The following is a 12,966-nucleotide window of genomic DNA, read 5'->3' as shown; positions in this document are numbered from 1 at the left end:
TCGACGGTTGCAGGTCGGAAAAATTATTCAACACCATGGCCAAGGTGGTCGTCGATCGAAATGGCGTTGTAGACTACAAATGTCTGCATGACCTGATTTTCCAAAAAAACGGAATAGTATTAAATATTTTCAAACAAATCGATGCCGAAAATCTGCAGGGATTATTATCAATAGAAGGCGCTGGTCCCTTCACCAAGCGCTTGCTTACGGATGGCCCATTGCCGGAAAGCGACAATTTTCCTCTGTTGTCAAGTGATCTTTTAAGGAAATTTAACGGAACACAATTCATGGATTTCGTGAAAATCATTACTCATAAAGATGATACCATAATAGCAAAAAGGAATGCAGAAAGAATGTTGAAGCTCAGCCGTCTACGCCGTATGAGCGCTTCCGCCCGTGAAAGCCATCTGAACGATTGCGTTATTGACGAATTATATTTCATGAAGGATGCTGATGAAACCATTATAGAGACAAGCTTTTGGGGACACTTCCTGCGATCGTCACTCGCTCTTTACTATCGTACATTTGGACAGCCAGTCGAAAGCATTTTCCAGGGTTTGACTTACGTATCGGATAAACTCCGAGGTGATTGCGCTAAAGAACTTTTACTACACCACGACGATGAAGGCTACGTTGTTTATTTTCTATCCCGAAAAATATTGCAAACCGCGCTGGAACATTTGCCAAAAGAAAGCCAAGAGGAAATTAAAAAAGAGTGGAAGGAAAATGTACCGCCTATGACAAGCGAATCGTTCATCAACGACAAATATGTTAGAAAAATGTCTGGGGACAAAATCGCTGAACATTACAGTGACGTCTTACGATTTTACTTGGACTATGGCAGTGAGGTGCAACTCAGCAGATGCGTCGAACTTATCACATCAGTTTGCGTGATTGGCAAACAAAAGTGCACTGTATGGAGTTGCATCTTTGAACACTGTGAACTTACGACGACGAACGACATATTGAAATCTGTGTCGGAAATTTTCGGTTGGGAGGCCGTGAAAAAGTTGCTGGTCCACGAAGTGGACGGATTTCCCCTCTTACTCAGAGCTTTGTCGTGGGGAGATGACACTGACGGATGGCTGGACATGGTGCCACAAGAAATGCGAAATGACATTCAACAAGTTATTGACCGAAAAGCTGTCGTGTTCATTGACGAAACATTTCGACATCACGAAACTTATTTTCAGGCATCGGATAAAGTTTATCACAAACGATTAACCCTATTGACATTTGTAATCAAATATAGCAATGCTCAGCAACGTGAACAATTCGTGGAAAACATAACGAACTTGCAGGTTTCCACGAGAACGCAGAAGACGCTTAGCATATGGGCTGAGATGCTAACCCACCCGTGTAACGAAGCCAAAACGAACGACGTTGCGAAAATGAACACATTTTTAAAATGCGTTTCAGAGAAACTGGGCCCAAATGCCGTGAAAGAATTGGTGCTGCACAAAATCGATGACAATCCCGTCATATATTATCCTGCCCTAAGAGGGGAGGAGAAGACAGTTGAAGCGATGCTCGCTCATTTGGATGCCAAAAATCGCAAAAAGATTCAACGTCAAGTCAATGAGTTTTTAGACAAAACTTACGAGGCCCCGTCCTTTGGTGTTATAACTAATGCCATGGAGGAAGCATTTGAAGTCGAATGCAAATGCTTTGCCTAAACAATTGGTTCATCTTATTTTCGAAGCAATTCTGGATTAGCTTAAAATTTTTTTTCTTTAGCTCAGTAGCACGACTCACGACGCCCAACAGAGAACACATGAACTATCCTAGCGTGGCCTACCACTTGATGTCAGTGAGACTTTGGCTGCCGCAACTTATTGCGGGATATGCAGCAGCACTTGCTGACCTCGCAAACTTTATTTCTATCAGACTGTTTCCTTGAACTGAATAATCATTCTCTCTATTGCAGAAGAAACCCCAAAGACCTCCCCACCTTTTTATGCTTTGAACAACCTTTCAACAAATTGGGTAAATAGGGCAATACACTGTGTTAATGAGTTCCGAAAGGGAATCTGGATGATTTTACCTTTCAAAAATCACAACGACCACAGAAGATCTGTAACATGTTTTAGAGAAAACTCTACGTACAAATTGGTCTTTTAACAGGTTCGGTGGAAGTAAAAACAAACGAGGTAAGAAGAAGGACGTTGCACTATGACGTACAAGTATAATTTATTGCTCTGATAAAAAATGTATAAAAACAGGAAAAAATTGAAAACAGATAAAACTGGTTGTTATTTGTTACCATATCTTTCATAAACAAGCAATAGAAACGCAGTTATGACGAAACTACAATGACAACGTCGCCTCTTATCGCGCATCGAAGAGAACTTACATCTGAGAAGGAATTTTCTCAGAAAATTGGAAGTCTTAGCGATGCTTCTTGTAAATACTTGGTTTGGCGACAATCAAACAATTACCTGGGGCTTCCATTCCTGCTGTAATGGCGTCAGTTTCCTATACATTCCCAGTAGGCTAAAGGTAAAAGCTAAGCTATTAATAGCCCCGTTTACCTCAAAGATACATTTGATGGAATCTAAAAGCGTGGTCTACAGCGACTATTGAGCCGCCTGAGTAGTCAACTTGCACGTCATGAGTCCTGATACTAGACAGTAGTGGCAGTAGTGTCGAAGTCTGCCATTACGCTATAAACAGTCATTTGTTTATTTATTTTTTGTAATTATTAACACTTAATTATAAATAACTTTTTGTATTTATTTGTTTTTTACTTTAAAAGCTGTTAGCATGAAAAACTAAGGACTGAACCACTCAGTTTAACTAGCATTCAAATTTGAGACCTACAATTTGCAGGCTTTGAATTGAATTGTGAAATGAACTTACTGTTCTTGAATGTGCAGTTACACCACTTTCGTATTGCAGTACAGGAACTCATATTTTGTGAAGTTATCCAAAAGGTACTCTTTAACAGCCCTTTTTAATGGGAGCAGTAATATTTTTCTTTCTTCCATTCTGTATGTTTATAGGCTCCCTCCTATGATAACAGCCTTTGACGCCTGCCACAGAAAAGCGATGCCATTATTGGAAAGCACAGAGAGCCAAGCAAAAAATGTTTCGAAAAATAGTGGACACCATGCATATTCTCAGTTGGCTGTTACATTTTTCATCAACTTAATGCTTCATGCTTTTGCGTCTTGTTCATCTGAATGATAATCTCAAAGCAGTCCAGGTTGCAGATAAGGCAGCCTATTACCTACCAGATGATATTTCACCAAGCAGCTTGCACAAATTCATGATGTCAGGTTCAGATTCAGTCATAATTTTAAATATCGCTCCTCACATTCTTTCTCAACTAATATCATTAGTATTCAGGTTGGTTTTATCACAATGAGCTTATTGGGAGCAGTATGTACCTCTAGTTTAGTGTGTGGTACATTTGGACATAAAAAGTTGACTCAAAAGAACTGAGCTAACCAGTTGCAGTGTCCTCCAGTTTCGCCAATGCAAAGGCGTCTCAGCTAGTTGACCATTTTGCTTGTGCAGCGCCTCTTTGAACCGGCCCTTTCTGAATTTGAATGACCCCCAAAATAACAGAGGACCTTTGGGGCGTCTTGTCGGTTTCTTCAATTACCTTTAGGTCTCGAAACCCATCCATCCCAAGAACTTAATTCAGCGAGGTATTAATCTTACAAATGTCCTCCTTTCGCTGCGGTGAGCTGGCCAGCATGAAAAGATAACCATCGAAAGGGGGGTGGTCCCCCAAACTAGAGACTTTCCAGAAAAACCGATGTATGTGGAACGTGGATGCCGACGATAGCAAGAGAACCTATACAAATTGATTGGCCGAATAATTACAGAAATTTCTAGAGGAGTGTCAGTGGAACCGCCACCGAACGTCCCACACCTACGCTGGACATAATCAGCGTGTTATTGACATCAAGGCACGCCGTTACCTGATCAACATTGCGAAATTGTTGCAGAGATAGTTACCTTTATCTATATGCATGATTTTGTACTGGGTAACGATAAAGTTCCTAAAAATTTCGGTATCGTTTGTAGCTTAACAATGATGCTTAAAAAGCTGCAGCTTGCCAATTTCGTTAAAACTCTTCGCTAACAAGGTAAGGAAGCTAATATAATTAAAAATCCCAAATCGTTCTCGTTCAAATTCAAATCAAGCCACTCGGAAGGCATAAAAATCACGTGATTAACTTGCAAACAACGTTTTCTGTTTCAGTAGGTCATTGCAACAGTATCAGTAGTCAGGGGACCGTCGAAAGCGATACCTTTGCACAAGGCCTCGTCCTTGGTTGTCTGTTCTTGCACAGGTAACATCACTACGATACAAATAAATCTGAAATTTGCAATAGCAGAATAAGTTACAAAAATCTGATCGACATGTAGAGCAACCTTAATTCACTACAATAATTTTGTATTCCCGTAACTAATACTAAAATAATTTATTTTACAAATGGTCGGTAAACTACGCACTTAAGATCTACCTGGAAAAATGGTAATATGCAAGTTTTATGCAAGTCGAGCAATCATCCTAATAAATATCAATTTATTTTTAGCTTGCTGAAAAAGAAGCAGAATTGCGCCAATTATGTACTGCTGATTTTTCGTCAGCTTTAGTAGGAAAAATCTATGACTTAATTCTTCTTCGAATCGACGTGAATGCAAAGGGAGAAGACGAAAGAAATGCGCTGCATTGTTTGTGTGAATACAATGCAAGTTCCAATTTAATCGACGCAATGAAACTGTTGATTGAAGCCGGAATCGACGTAAACGCAAAAGGAGAAGAAGAAAGAAATGCGTTGCATTTTTTGTGCGAATACAATGCAAGTTCCAACTTAATCGACGCAATGAAACTGTTAATCGATGCCGGCATCGACGTAAACGCGAAGGAAAAAGCCGGATGGAACGCGCTCCATTTTTTAAGTGAAAACAATGCAAGTTTAAACTTGATCGGAGCAATCGAACTTTTAATCCAATCCGGAATCGACGTGAAGGCAACGGACAGGGATGGATGGAATGCGCTTCATTTTCTGTGTCGTTTTCATTCAAGCTCAGAATTGATCACAGCAATTGAAATCTTAATCGCACAAGGGATCAATGTAAACGCAAACGACGATAAAGGGTGGAATACGCTCCATTTCTTATGTCGACACAGTTCAAACTCAAACTTAACCGACGCAGTTAAACTCTTAATTCAACATGGGATCAATGTGAACACGGAGACCAACAGTGGATCGAATGCGCTCCATTATCTTTGCCGAAATAATTCAAGCTCGAACTTAATCAACGTCATTAGAATCCTAATCCAAAAGGGAATACGCGTCAAATGCAATGGCCACGATGCACGATCTATGTTACGCGGACGTCATGGAATATCCAACGTGGATGGAATCATAAAATTCCTGGACGTAGCATCTCGTGGCCAAGGTTAAGTCAACAAAGATTGAACGGTAAGTTAATGTATCCTTAGGTAGACTAAATTTATTTTTCCTATTTCTTTTACTGCTAACTGCAATTATTATCTTCAAGGGGCATGGATATAAGCGGAATAAAATCAAAAATAAATCGTGTGGAATAATACATAGATTCAAGAGGGTGGGAATTTAATTAATGGAATTTCCTTAGATACTATAATTAGCCTTTAGTGAGATTGGAAATCGTAACAGAGGCAACAGAGACTTCATAACACATTGATGGTAATTAAGTTGCATGTATTTTATCAACAACGATCTTTGTACTGCATCTGATACAGTAAGGACATAATCAAATCACGGATATAGATGGATATATGTATGCTAGTAGTAGGAAAATTAAGAAACTATTAGAACTGGCCTTGTTTTGGCAGTCGCACTTTAAAATTATTAAAATAATGCTTGATTCAAACTCATTCATTTTTTGTTGAAAACAAATCAAAAGTTAAACCTACCTGTCGTTCAAAAAGCTTATAAGTTCAAAACTGTTTGCTGCTTTAATAAAATTTCATTAAAACAATTTAATGTAAAACTGATTGCAATAACTTTCTTTTAGAGGCAACAAAAATGATGAAAATACAAGCGGCAACGTCGCCCCCTATCGAGCATTAAAGAGAACATAACACATCAGAGGTGAGAGGGTACTTACTCAGAAATTAGAAAGTCTAATCGATGCTACTTGATACCACTTGGTTTGGCGGCAATCAAACAAGTACCTGGGGCTTCCATTCATGCTGGATTGACGACAGTTCGTAGACAGCAAGACTCGTCGTTATTACGACCAACAGCCAAATTCTTCCTTAGTTTCCCAGTAGGCTAAAGGTAAAAGCTAAACTATTAATGGCCCCTTTGACCACAAACATTCACTTGATGGAATCTAAAAACGTGGCATACACCAACTACTCGAGCCGCCTGAGTAGTCAATTTGCACGTCCTGAGCCCTGATACCAGACAGCAGTGGCATTAGTGTCGTGGTCTGCCATTACAAGCCAAGACGTCATTTGTTTATTATTTATTTATTTATTGTTATTTTTAATACTTAGTTATATTAATGTTTTCTGATAACTTTAATTTTGGCTTCAAAAGCTGTAGGCCTTAGCATGAAAAACTAAGGACTGGGTAAAGCTAAAACAAACAATTTTGTGCCTTATTCAGATTTCAGACAAACAATTTTCAGGCTTTGAAATGAATTGTGAAATGAACTTATTGTTCTTGAATTTGCAGTATGTGAACTTCACTCATGTTTTGTCATGTTGCCCAAAACATGCTCATTATTAGTCCCTTTTTACGGTAGTAGTAATGTTCTTCTTTATTACATTCTGTATGTTTATAGGCTCCCTCGTATACTAACAGCCTAGGAATGTGAGAGACAAAAGCGATGCCATTATTGGAAAGCACAGAAAGTCAACCAAACGAATTTTCAAAAGGCATAGTGGATAATATGCATATTCTCAATTGGCTGTGCTTCATTTATCATCAACTTCATGCAATAAAGTTAATCTGAATGATTATTGCAAAGCAGTTCTGGTTACGGATAAGGCAGCCCAGCACCAATCAGATGATATTTTACTAAGCAGCTTGCATAAATCCACAAGATTGGGTTCACATTCAGTCATAATTTTTAATATCCTCACATTGTTTCTCAATTAATGTCATTGGTATTCAGGTTGATTTGATTCCAATGATCGTATTAGGAATACATCTGGTTCAATGTTTGTTGGTACATTTGAACATAAAAAGTAGACTAAAAAAACTACGCTAATCAATGGCAGTGTTCATCAATTTCGTCAACGCACAAGTGTTTCAGACATTGACAATTTTGCTTGTGCAGCGCCTCTTTGAACCGGCCGTTTCTGAATTCGAATGACCCCCAAAATAACAGTGGACCTTTGGGGCGTCTTGTCGGTTTCTTCAATTACCTTTAGGTATCGGAACCCATCCATTCCAAGAACTAATTCAGCGAGGTATGAATCTTACAAATGTCCTCCTTTCGCTGCGGTGTGCTGGCCATAACATGAAAAGATAACCATCGAAACTGCTAGCTTTAAACTTTCCAGAAAAATTCATGGGTGTGGAACGTGGGTGCCGACAATAGCCACAGGACACATACAACGTGATTGGCCCAACAATTGCAGAAATTGTTAAAGGAATGTCAGGGGCTGTCACCGGTAACGAGTGCTCAACACCTATCTTGCACATAATCAGCGTGTTATTGAAAAATACGCCGCTGCGTGATCGACATTTCGAAATTGCTGCAAAGGTAATGACCCTTATCTACATGCACGATTTTGTACTGGGTAATGACAAAGTTCCCAAGTATTTCTCTATTGTCTATTGCTTATCAGTGTTTCCAAAAGCTGCAGCTCGCCAACTTGGTTGAACCTCTGAATTGTGACAATCGCATCCCTTCGTGACCCGTTTGCCGATCGATTGTCGTCATCTGTGCATCTCTAACAAGGTAAGGAAGCTAGTCTTATTTTAAAAATCCCAATTCGTTCTCGATCAAATTTAAATCATATCACTCGGGAAAAAGAATCACGTAACAAACTAGCGAACAACTTATTTATTTCAGTAGGTTGAAATTCTCTTCGTTAGTCATTGCAGCGGAACAGTATTTTGGTGGTGGATCGCCTCGTTAAAAAACAGAAATCTAATCGGCGTCCACCGAGATAACGTTATCTAATTTTGGTATTGTCTGCCAAGATAAGGTCGTTTGCCTCGAGGAAAGTAACATTTTATTTAAAACAAATTCTTCAAACTATGACAGTGAAATTATTTTATGTTACGTTTAGGGGTTTCCAAGTTCATCATTTTTGTTAGATTAACTGTCCAATGCTTTGCGAAATGACATCGGTAAAACAGGAAAATCATGAACCAGGGTCCGGCCATAATGATGACGTTACCTATGGGGAGAAAGAATCTGTTGGGCGTTTAGTTGGAGCTAAACCTGAAGATTTCGAGAAATCCCTCTGCATCAAGAGACGAGTGAAATTTGCATTTGACAAACGTTTCATAGCTGATCTAGAAGAGCGTTTGGGATGCACTAAGGGAAAACTAAATGAAGAATTCAAAATCACATCCCAGGGCCAAATCGAATGGTTGGTCGATGCCAAGCGCCGCAAACAAATTTGGGAAAACATAACAAAAATGAGCGACCGAACTTCAGGCGAAATTTATGAAGAGAGCCATTTGATTCAGTTTGACGAGGAGCAGAATGAGCATCCGGTTGTCATCATCTGTGGCGTGGCTGGAACAGGCAAATCGACTCTACTCTCCCACTACTACAGTGAAATAAAGAAGAAGAAGCCTGATTGTTGGGTTATCAAATTGAATCTAGTTGAACATTCTGACGCCATATTGAAACTCGATAGAAGCAGACCTGATTTGATTGGATTCCTCATCAATCATCTGCATGTCGTCGAAAATAAAAGCCAGTTTTCTCGCTCTTTGCTGAATCACCGGTTCGAGACGGGCGATCAGATTGTTTTCATGTTTGATGGCTACGATGAAATCGGTGAAGAATGCCAAAAAATTGTGATTCAGCTAATGAAGTTCATTCAAGAGAAGAAGGGCATTCAATTGTACATCACTACCCGCCCCCACTTGGCCCACGACCTGCAGTACGAATTGTGTCAGTTGGCTTATTGTCTGGAAAATTTCAACAGAGAGGACCAGATCAATTGTCTGATCAAGTATTGGAAGAAAGAATTGCCAGATGAAGGGCAAGATAGAGCCATCAAGATATTTGCCGAATCGCTAGTTGATCGGGTGTCGCAAACTCTGAAAGACGAAGAAAGAGCTTTCATCGGAATCCCTTTGCAATGCAAAATTCTTGCCGAGTGCTACCAACAAAATGTTGGCGACATTGTGGAAAGCACAGCTGTAAATGACGTAACATTCCGATGTGACGAATTGGTATCCCAAAAACTGTTGGCTTTACTTGACGATCAGAAATTCGACTTAGTTAGTCTGTACAGCAAATTGATGGATACAAAACGCGACGTGTTTCGAAAAGAAAAAACCAACACTTCCAACTCCAATCAGATAGTGGCTAATGCTATTGATAATTGGATTATGAAAATCGAGTCTCATTTAACGAAATTGGCAATCGAAACTATCATGCCTGGACCAAATATCCTTGAAATGTTTACACCAACAACATCTTTGTACAAATCCAGCGATGATGTGACACTAGAAGAAAAGACTGTTGCCATCGACAGTCTGAATTTTGGGTTAACTTTTTCTAATGGAGATGGAATGCAGCCTCAATTTTTGCATCGGACGTTTGCCGAGTATTTAGTCGCCAAATATCTGTACGAAGGATTTCATCTGGATGACAAACGTCACAACAAACTGCTGGAAAATGAATCCATTCGAAAATTGTTTCTGAACAAAATCTTGGCCTTGAAGCAATACGACGGAGTTCAAGTGTTTTTCGATTCCATGGTGAAGACCTTGGTCGATGAGGATCAAGAATGGCGTTATAAAATTAATCATCGTCAATTACCGGATCAACTCACAAAATTAACTGAAAATCTGTTTACTCAGTTTCTTCGCAATTTTCCGCCCATTTGGGCATTCGACGGGATGATGACTATCCAACCTTACTTTGCGAACGCCCTCCGTTTTTCACTTTCAAATGGGAAAGGGAACATATTCCTATTGTTGTGTGACTGCCTCGATGCCACATTCGTAAGACAACAAATCCACTGGGCAATGGATACCTCTTTCATACGGCAATACCGTTACTTTTCGGCCACCTTTTTCAAAGAAAACAAGCTCTTTAAACGATTCATCAATTATTTCGACATCGATCCACACGACTCCTCTACGTACGGAGTTATAGAAAAACTTATAAAAGGCATGTTTCCTGACCATCCTGCTGGTATCATCGAAAGCAATTCTTTCTGGGAACGAGACGGGCACCAGCAAACGATGAATGACTTACTTCAGTTTTTGGAAAACCAGCACATCGCTTTCGACGAGTATTTCCATCCCAATAGGGAACTCAGCATCAAACCAATTTTGGTATTTCTAATTTGCCACGGCAACAATCGTAGTCATCTGGAAAGATTTCTGAAGCTTTTGTCCAAATCGAAAGCTTATTCGGACGATATGAACTTCGCCAACTTGTTAATGAAAGTTTTCCGGTGTAAAGAACAAATGATGGCTGGGCAAATTGCTGAAACTCTGCATATTTTACAGGAAATAGGGCGGTCTACTCTTCTCGTTCAACTTTACGGCGGAGTTTTATCAAGAGAGCCGGAAGCATTTCAGAATATTTACCAACCGTTTCCATTAGAGCACGAGGACGCCATCCTGTTGGGATGGGATGACTATGGCATGACTCTTCTTCACGGAGCAGCCTTCTACGGAAACGTCGAAATAGTCGAGCAAATATTAGCAAGCTTTCCCCAGCCGGAACTTGACGATGGAGTTAAAGAAGCAGTGCGGAAGGTGGTGCTTGACAATTTCACTCCGTTTTACTTTGCCGCTGCGAAAAATCACGAAGAAATATGTTCCAAACTGTTGGTCTTTGTGAAAGACTTTTTTCCCGACGCACTGACCAACGAATCAACTGAGTTAAACGGATTCATTCAACGGTCAGTTGATCACGCCATGGAATCGGAAAATGCTGAAATGTTTCAATTGGTATTGAACGTCGTCAAGAAAGAACTAGGACATGACTATCTACTTCACCTGTTAACACACTTCACATTTCCATCGACTTCTATTTTCGATGGCTGCAGATCGGACAAATTATTCAACGCCATGGTGAAGATCATCGTCGATCGAAATGGTGTTGTAGACTACAAATGTCTGAATAACTTGATTTTCAACACAAAACGAATAGCAAGGGATGCTTTACGACACATGGATTCTGAAAATCTGCAGGGGTTGTTATCGGTAGAAGGCGCTGGTCCCTTCACCAAGCGTTTGCTTACGAGTGACACGTATCTGTTATCCTTCAATTTTCAATTGTTGTCAAGTTTTCTTTTAAAGAATTTTAACGAAACACAACTCTTGGATTTCGTGAAAATGATTACTCTTAAAGGTGATACCACAATGGTAAAAAGCAGCTGGCCCATTACGGTCTCTACGGTTCTTCACAGTGATCCAACGTATCGCGACGAGAACATCCAACACCTTCTGCCCGATTACTCCCCTAACGATTTAGTTTTCACGCTTAATGATGAAAAAACCACAACCGTTCACGACGAAGGAGTTGTGCCGAGGAACAGCTTTTGGGGAGGCTTCCTACGATCGGCAATCACGTCGTTAACTAATAATTTTATAACTCGAGAAGACGTTCAATGCGTTTTCGAGTTTCTAACTTGCGTATCGGACAAACTCGGAGGTGATTGCGCTAAACAACTTTTTCTCCACCAAGACGATTATGGCTACGTTTTTCTTCATCTGTCGCAAGAAATCGTTAAACTCATGATGAAACGTTTACCAGAAAAAAGCCAAGAGGAAATTAAACAAAAGTGGAAGGAACATGCTCCGCCAATGACACACGATTCGTTCTTCAACCACAACTCTACGAGTCGGTTACCTAGTTCCGCAATCGCCAAACATTACAGTGACGTCTTACGATTTTACTTGGATTATGGCAGCGAGGAGCAACGCAGCAGATGCGACGATATTCTCACATCGGTTCGTTCTATTAAAGGGCAAGAACGCAGTGTATGGAGTTACATCTTTGAACATTGTGAGGTTACGACGACGAACGAAATATTGAAATCGATGTCGCAAATTTTCGGTTGGGAGGCCGTGAAAAAGTGGCTGTTTCACGAAGTGGATGGATTTCCTCTTTTATTAAAAGCTGTGTCGTGGGGAGATGACATTGAAGGACGGTTGGACATGTTGCCACAAGAAATACGAAATGACATTCAACAAGTTATTGAACGAAGAGCTGCCGAGTTTATTGATCAAGTGTTTCGACATCACGAAACTTATTGTGGAGAACTGGGAGGTCCAATTTACAAACGATTAAACACCTTGATATTTTTAATCAAATACAGTAATGCCCAGCAACTTGAAGAATTCGTCAAAAACATCACTACGCTGCAGGTTCCAACGAGAATGGAGAAGACGCTTAGCCTATGGGCTGAGATGTTAGCTCACCCATGTGACGAAGCCAAAACGAACAACTTTACGAAAATGAATACATTTTTAAAATGCATTTCGGAGAAATTGGACACAAATGCCGTGAAAGAATTGGTGCTCCACAAAATCGATGACAATCCCGTCATATATTATCCTGCGGTAAGAGGGGAGGAGCAGATGGTTGATGCCATGCTCGCCCATTTGGATACCAAAAATCGCAAAAAGATTCAACTTCAAGTCAATGAGTTTTTGAACAAAACTTTCGAGGTCCCCTCCGATGGAACTGTGCCATAAAGCCTCATTTAATTCTATTCTGACAATCCAGTTAATATCGTGAATCGTCAATACTTTTCGCTTGCCTCTGACTAAACCCATATTTACCTTTAAAGGG

The 12,966-nt window shown here is 40.1% G+C and overlaps 2 protein-coding genes across 2 annotated transcripts; both read left to right on the top strand.

Annotated features, from left to right (window-relative positions):
- The first annotated feature begins 4,349 nt into the window (after window positions 1–4,349).
- LOC130699696 (putative ankyrin repeat protein RF_0381) lies at window positions 4,350–5,438 on the top strand. The gene is made up of 2 exons (XM_059495982.1): window positions 4,350–4,489; window positions 4,551–5,438. Exons 1-2 carry the CDS (start codon window positions 4,487–4,489, stop codon window positions 5,424–5,426), a joined length of 879 nt encoding a protein of 292 aa, XP_059351965.1. The 5' UTR covers window positions 4,350–4,486; the 3' UTR covers window positions 5,427–5,438.
- Window positions 5,439–8,369: 2,931 nt separating this feature from the next.
- On the top strand, window positions 8,370–12,940 carry LOC130699654 (uncharacterized). The gene has a single exon (XM_057521867.1). The coding sequence runs from the start codon at window positions 8,613–8,615 to the stop codon at window positions 12,867–12,869; it is 4,257 nt and encodes a 1,418-aa protein (XP_057377850.1). The 5' UTR covers window positions 8,370–8,612; the 3' UTR covers window positions 12,870–12,940.
- The last annotated feature ends 26 nt before the right edge of the window (window positions 12,941–12,966 follow it).

The sequence above is a fragment of the Daphnia carinata genome, chromosome 6, assembly GCF_022539665.2.
Source record: "Daphnia carinata strain CSIRO-1 chromosome 6, CSIRO_AGI_Dcar_HiC_V3, whole genome shotgun sequence".
Classification (NCBI taxonomy): Eukaryota; Metazoa; Arthropoda; class Branchiopoda; order Diplostraca; family Daphniidae; genus Daphnia; species Daphnia carinata.
This window is presented reverse-complemented; position numbering and strand designations above follow the sequence as displayed.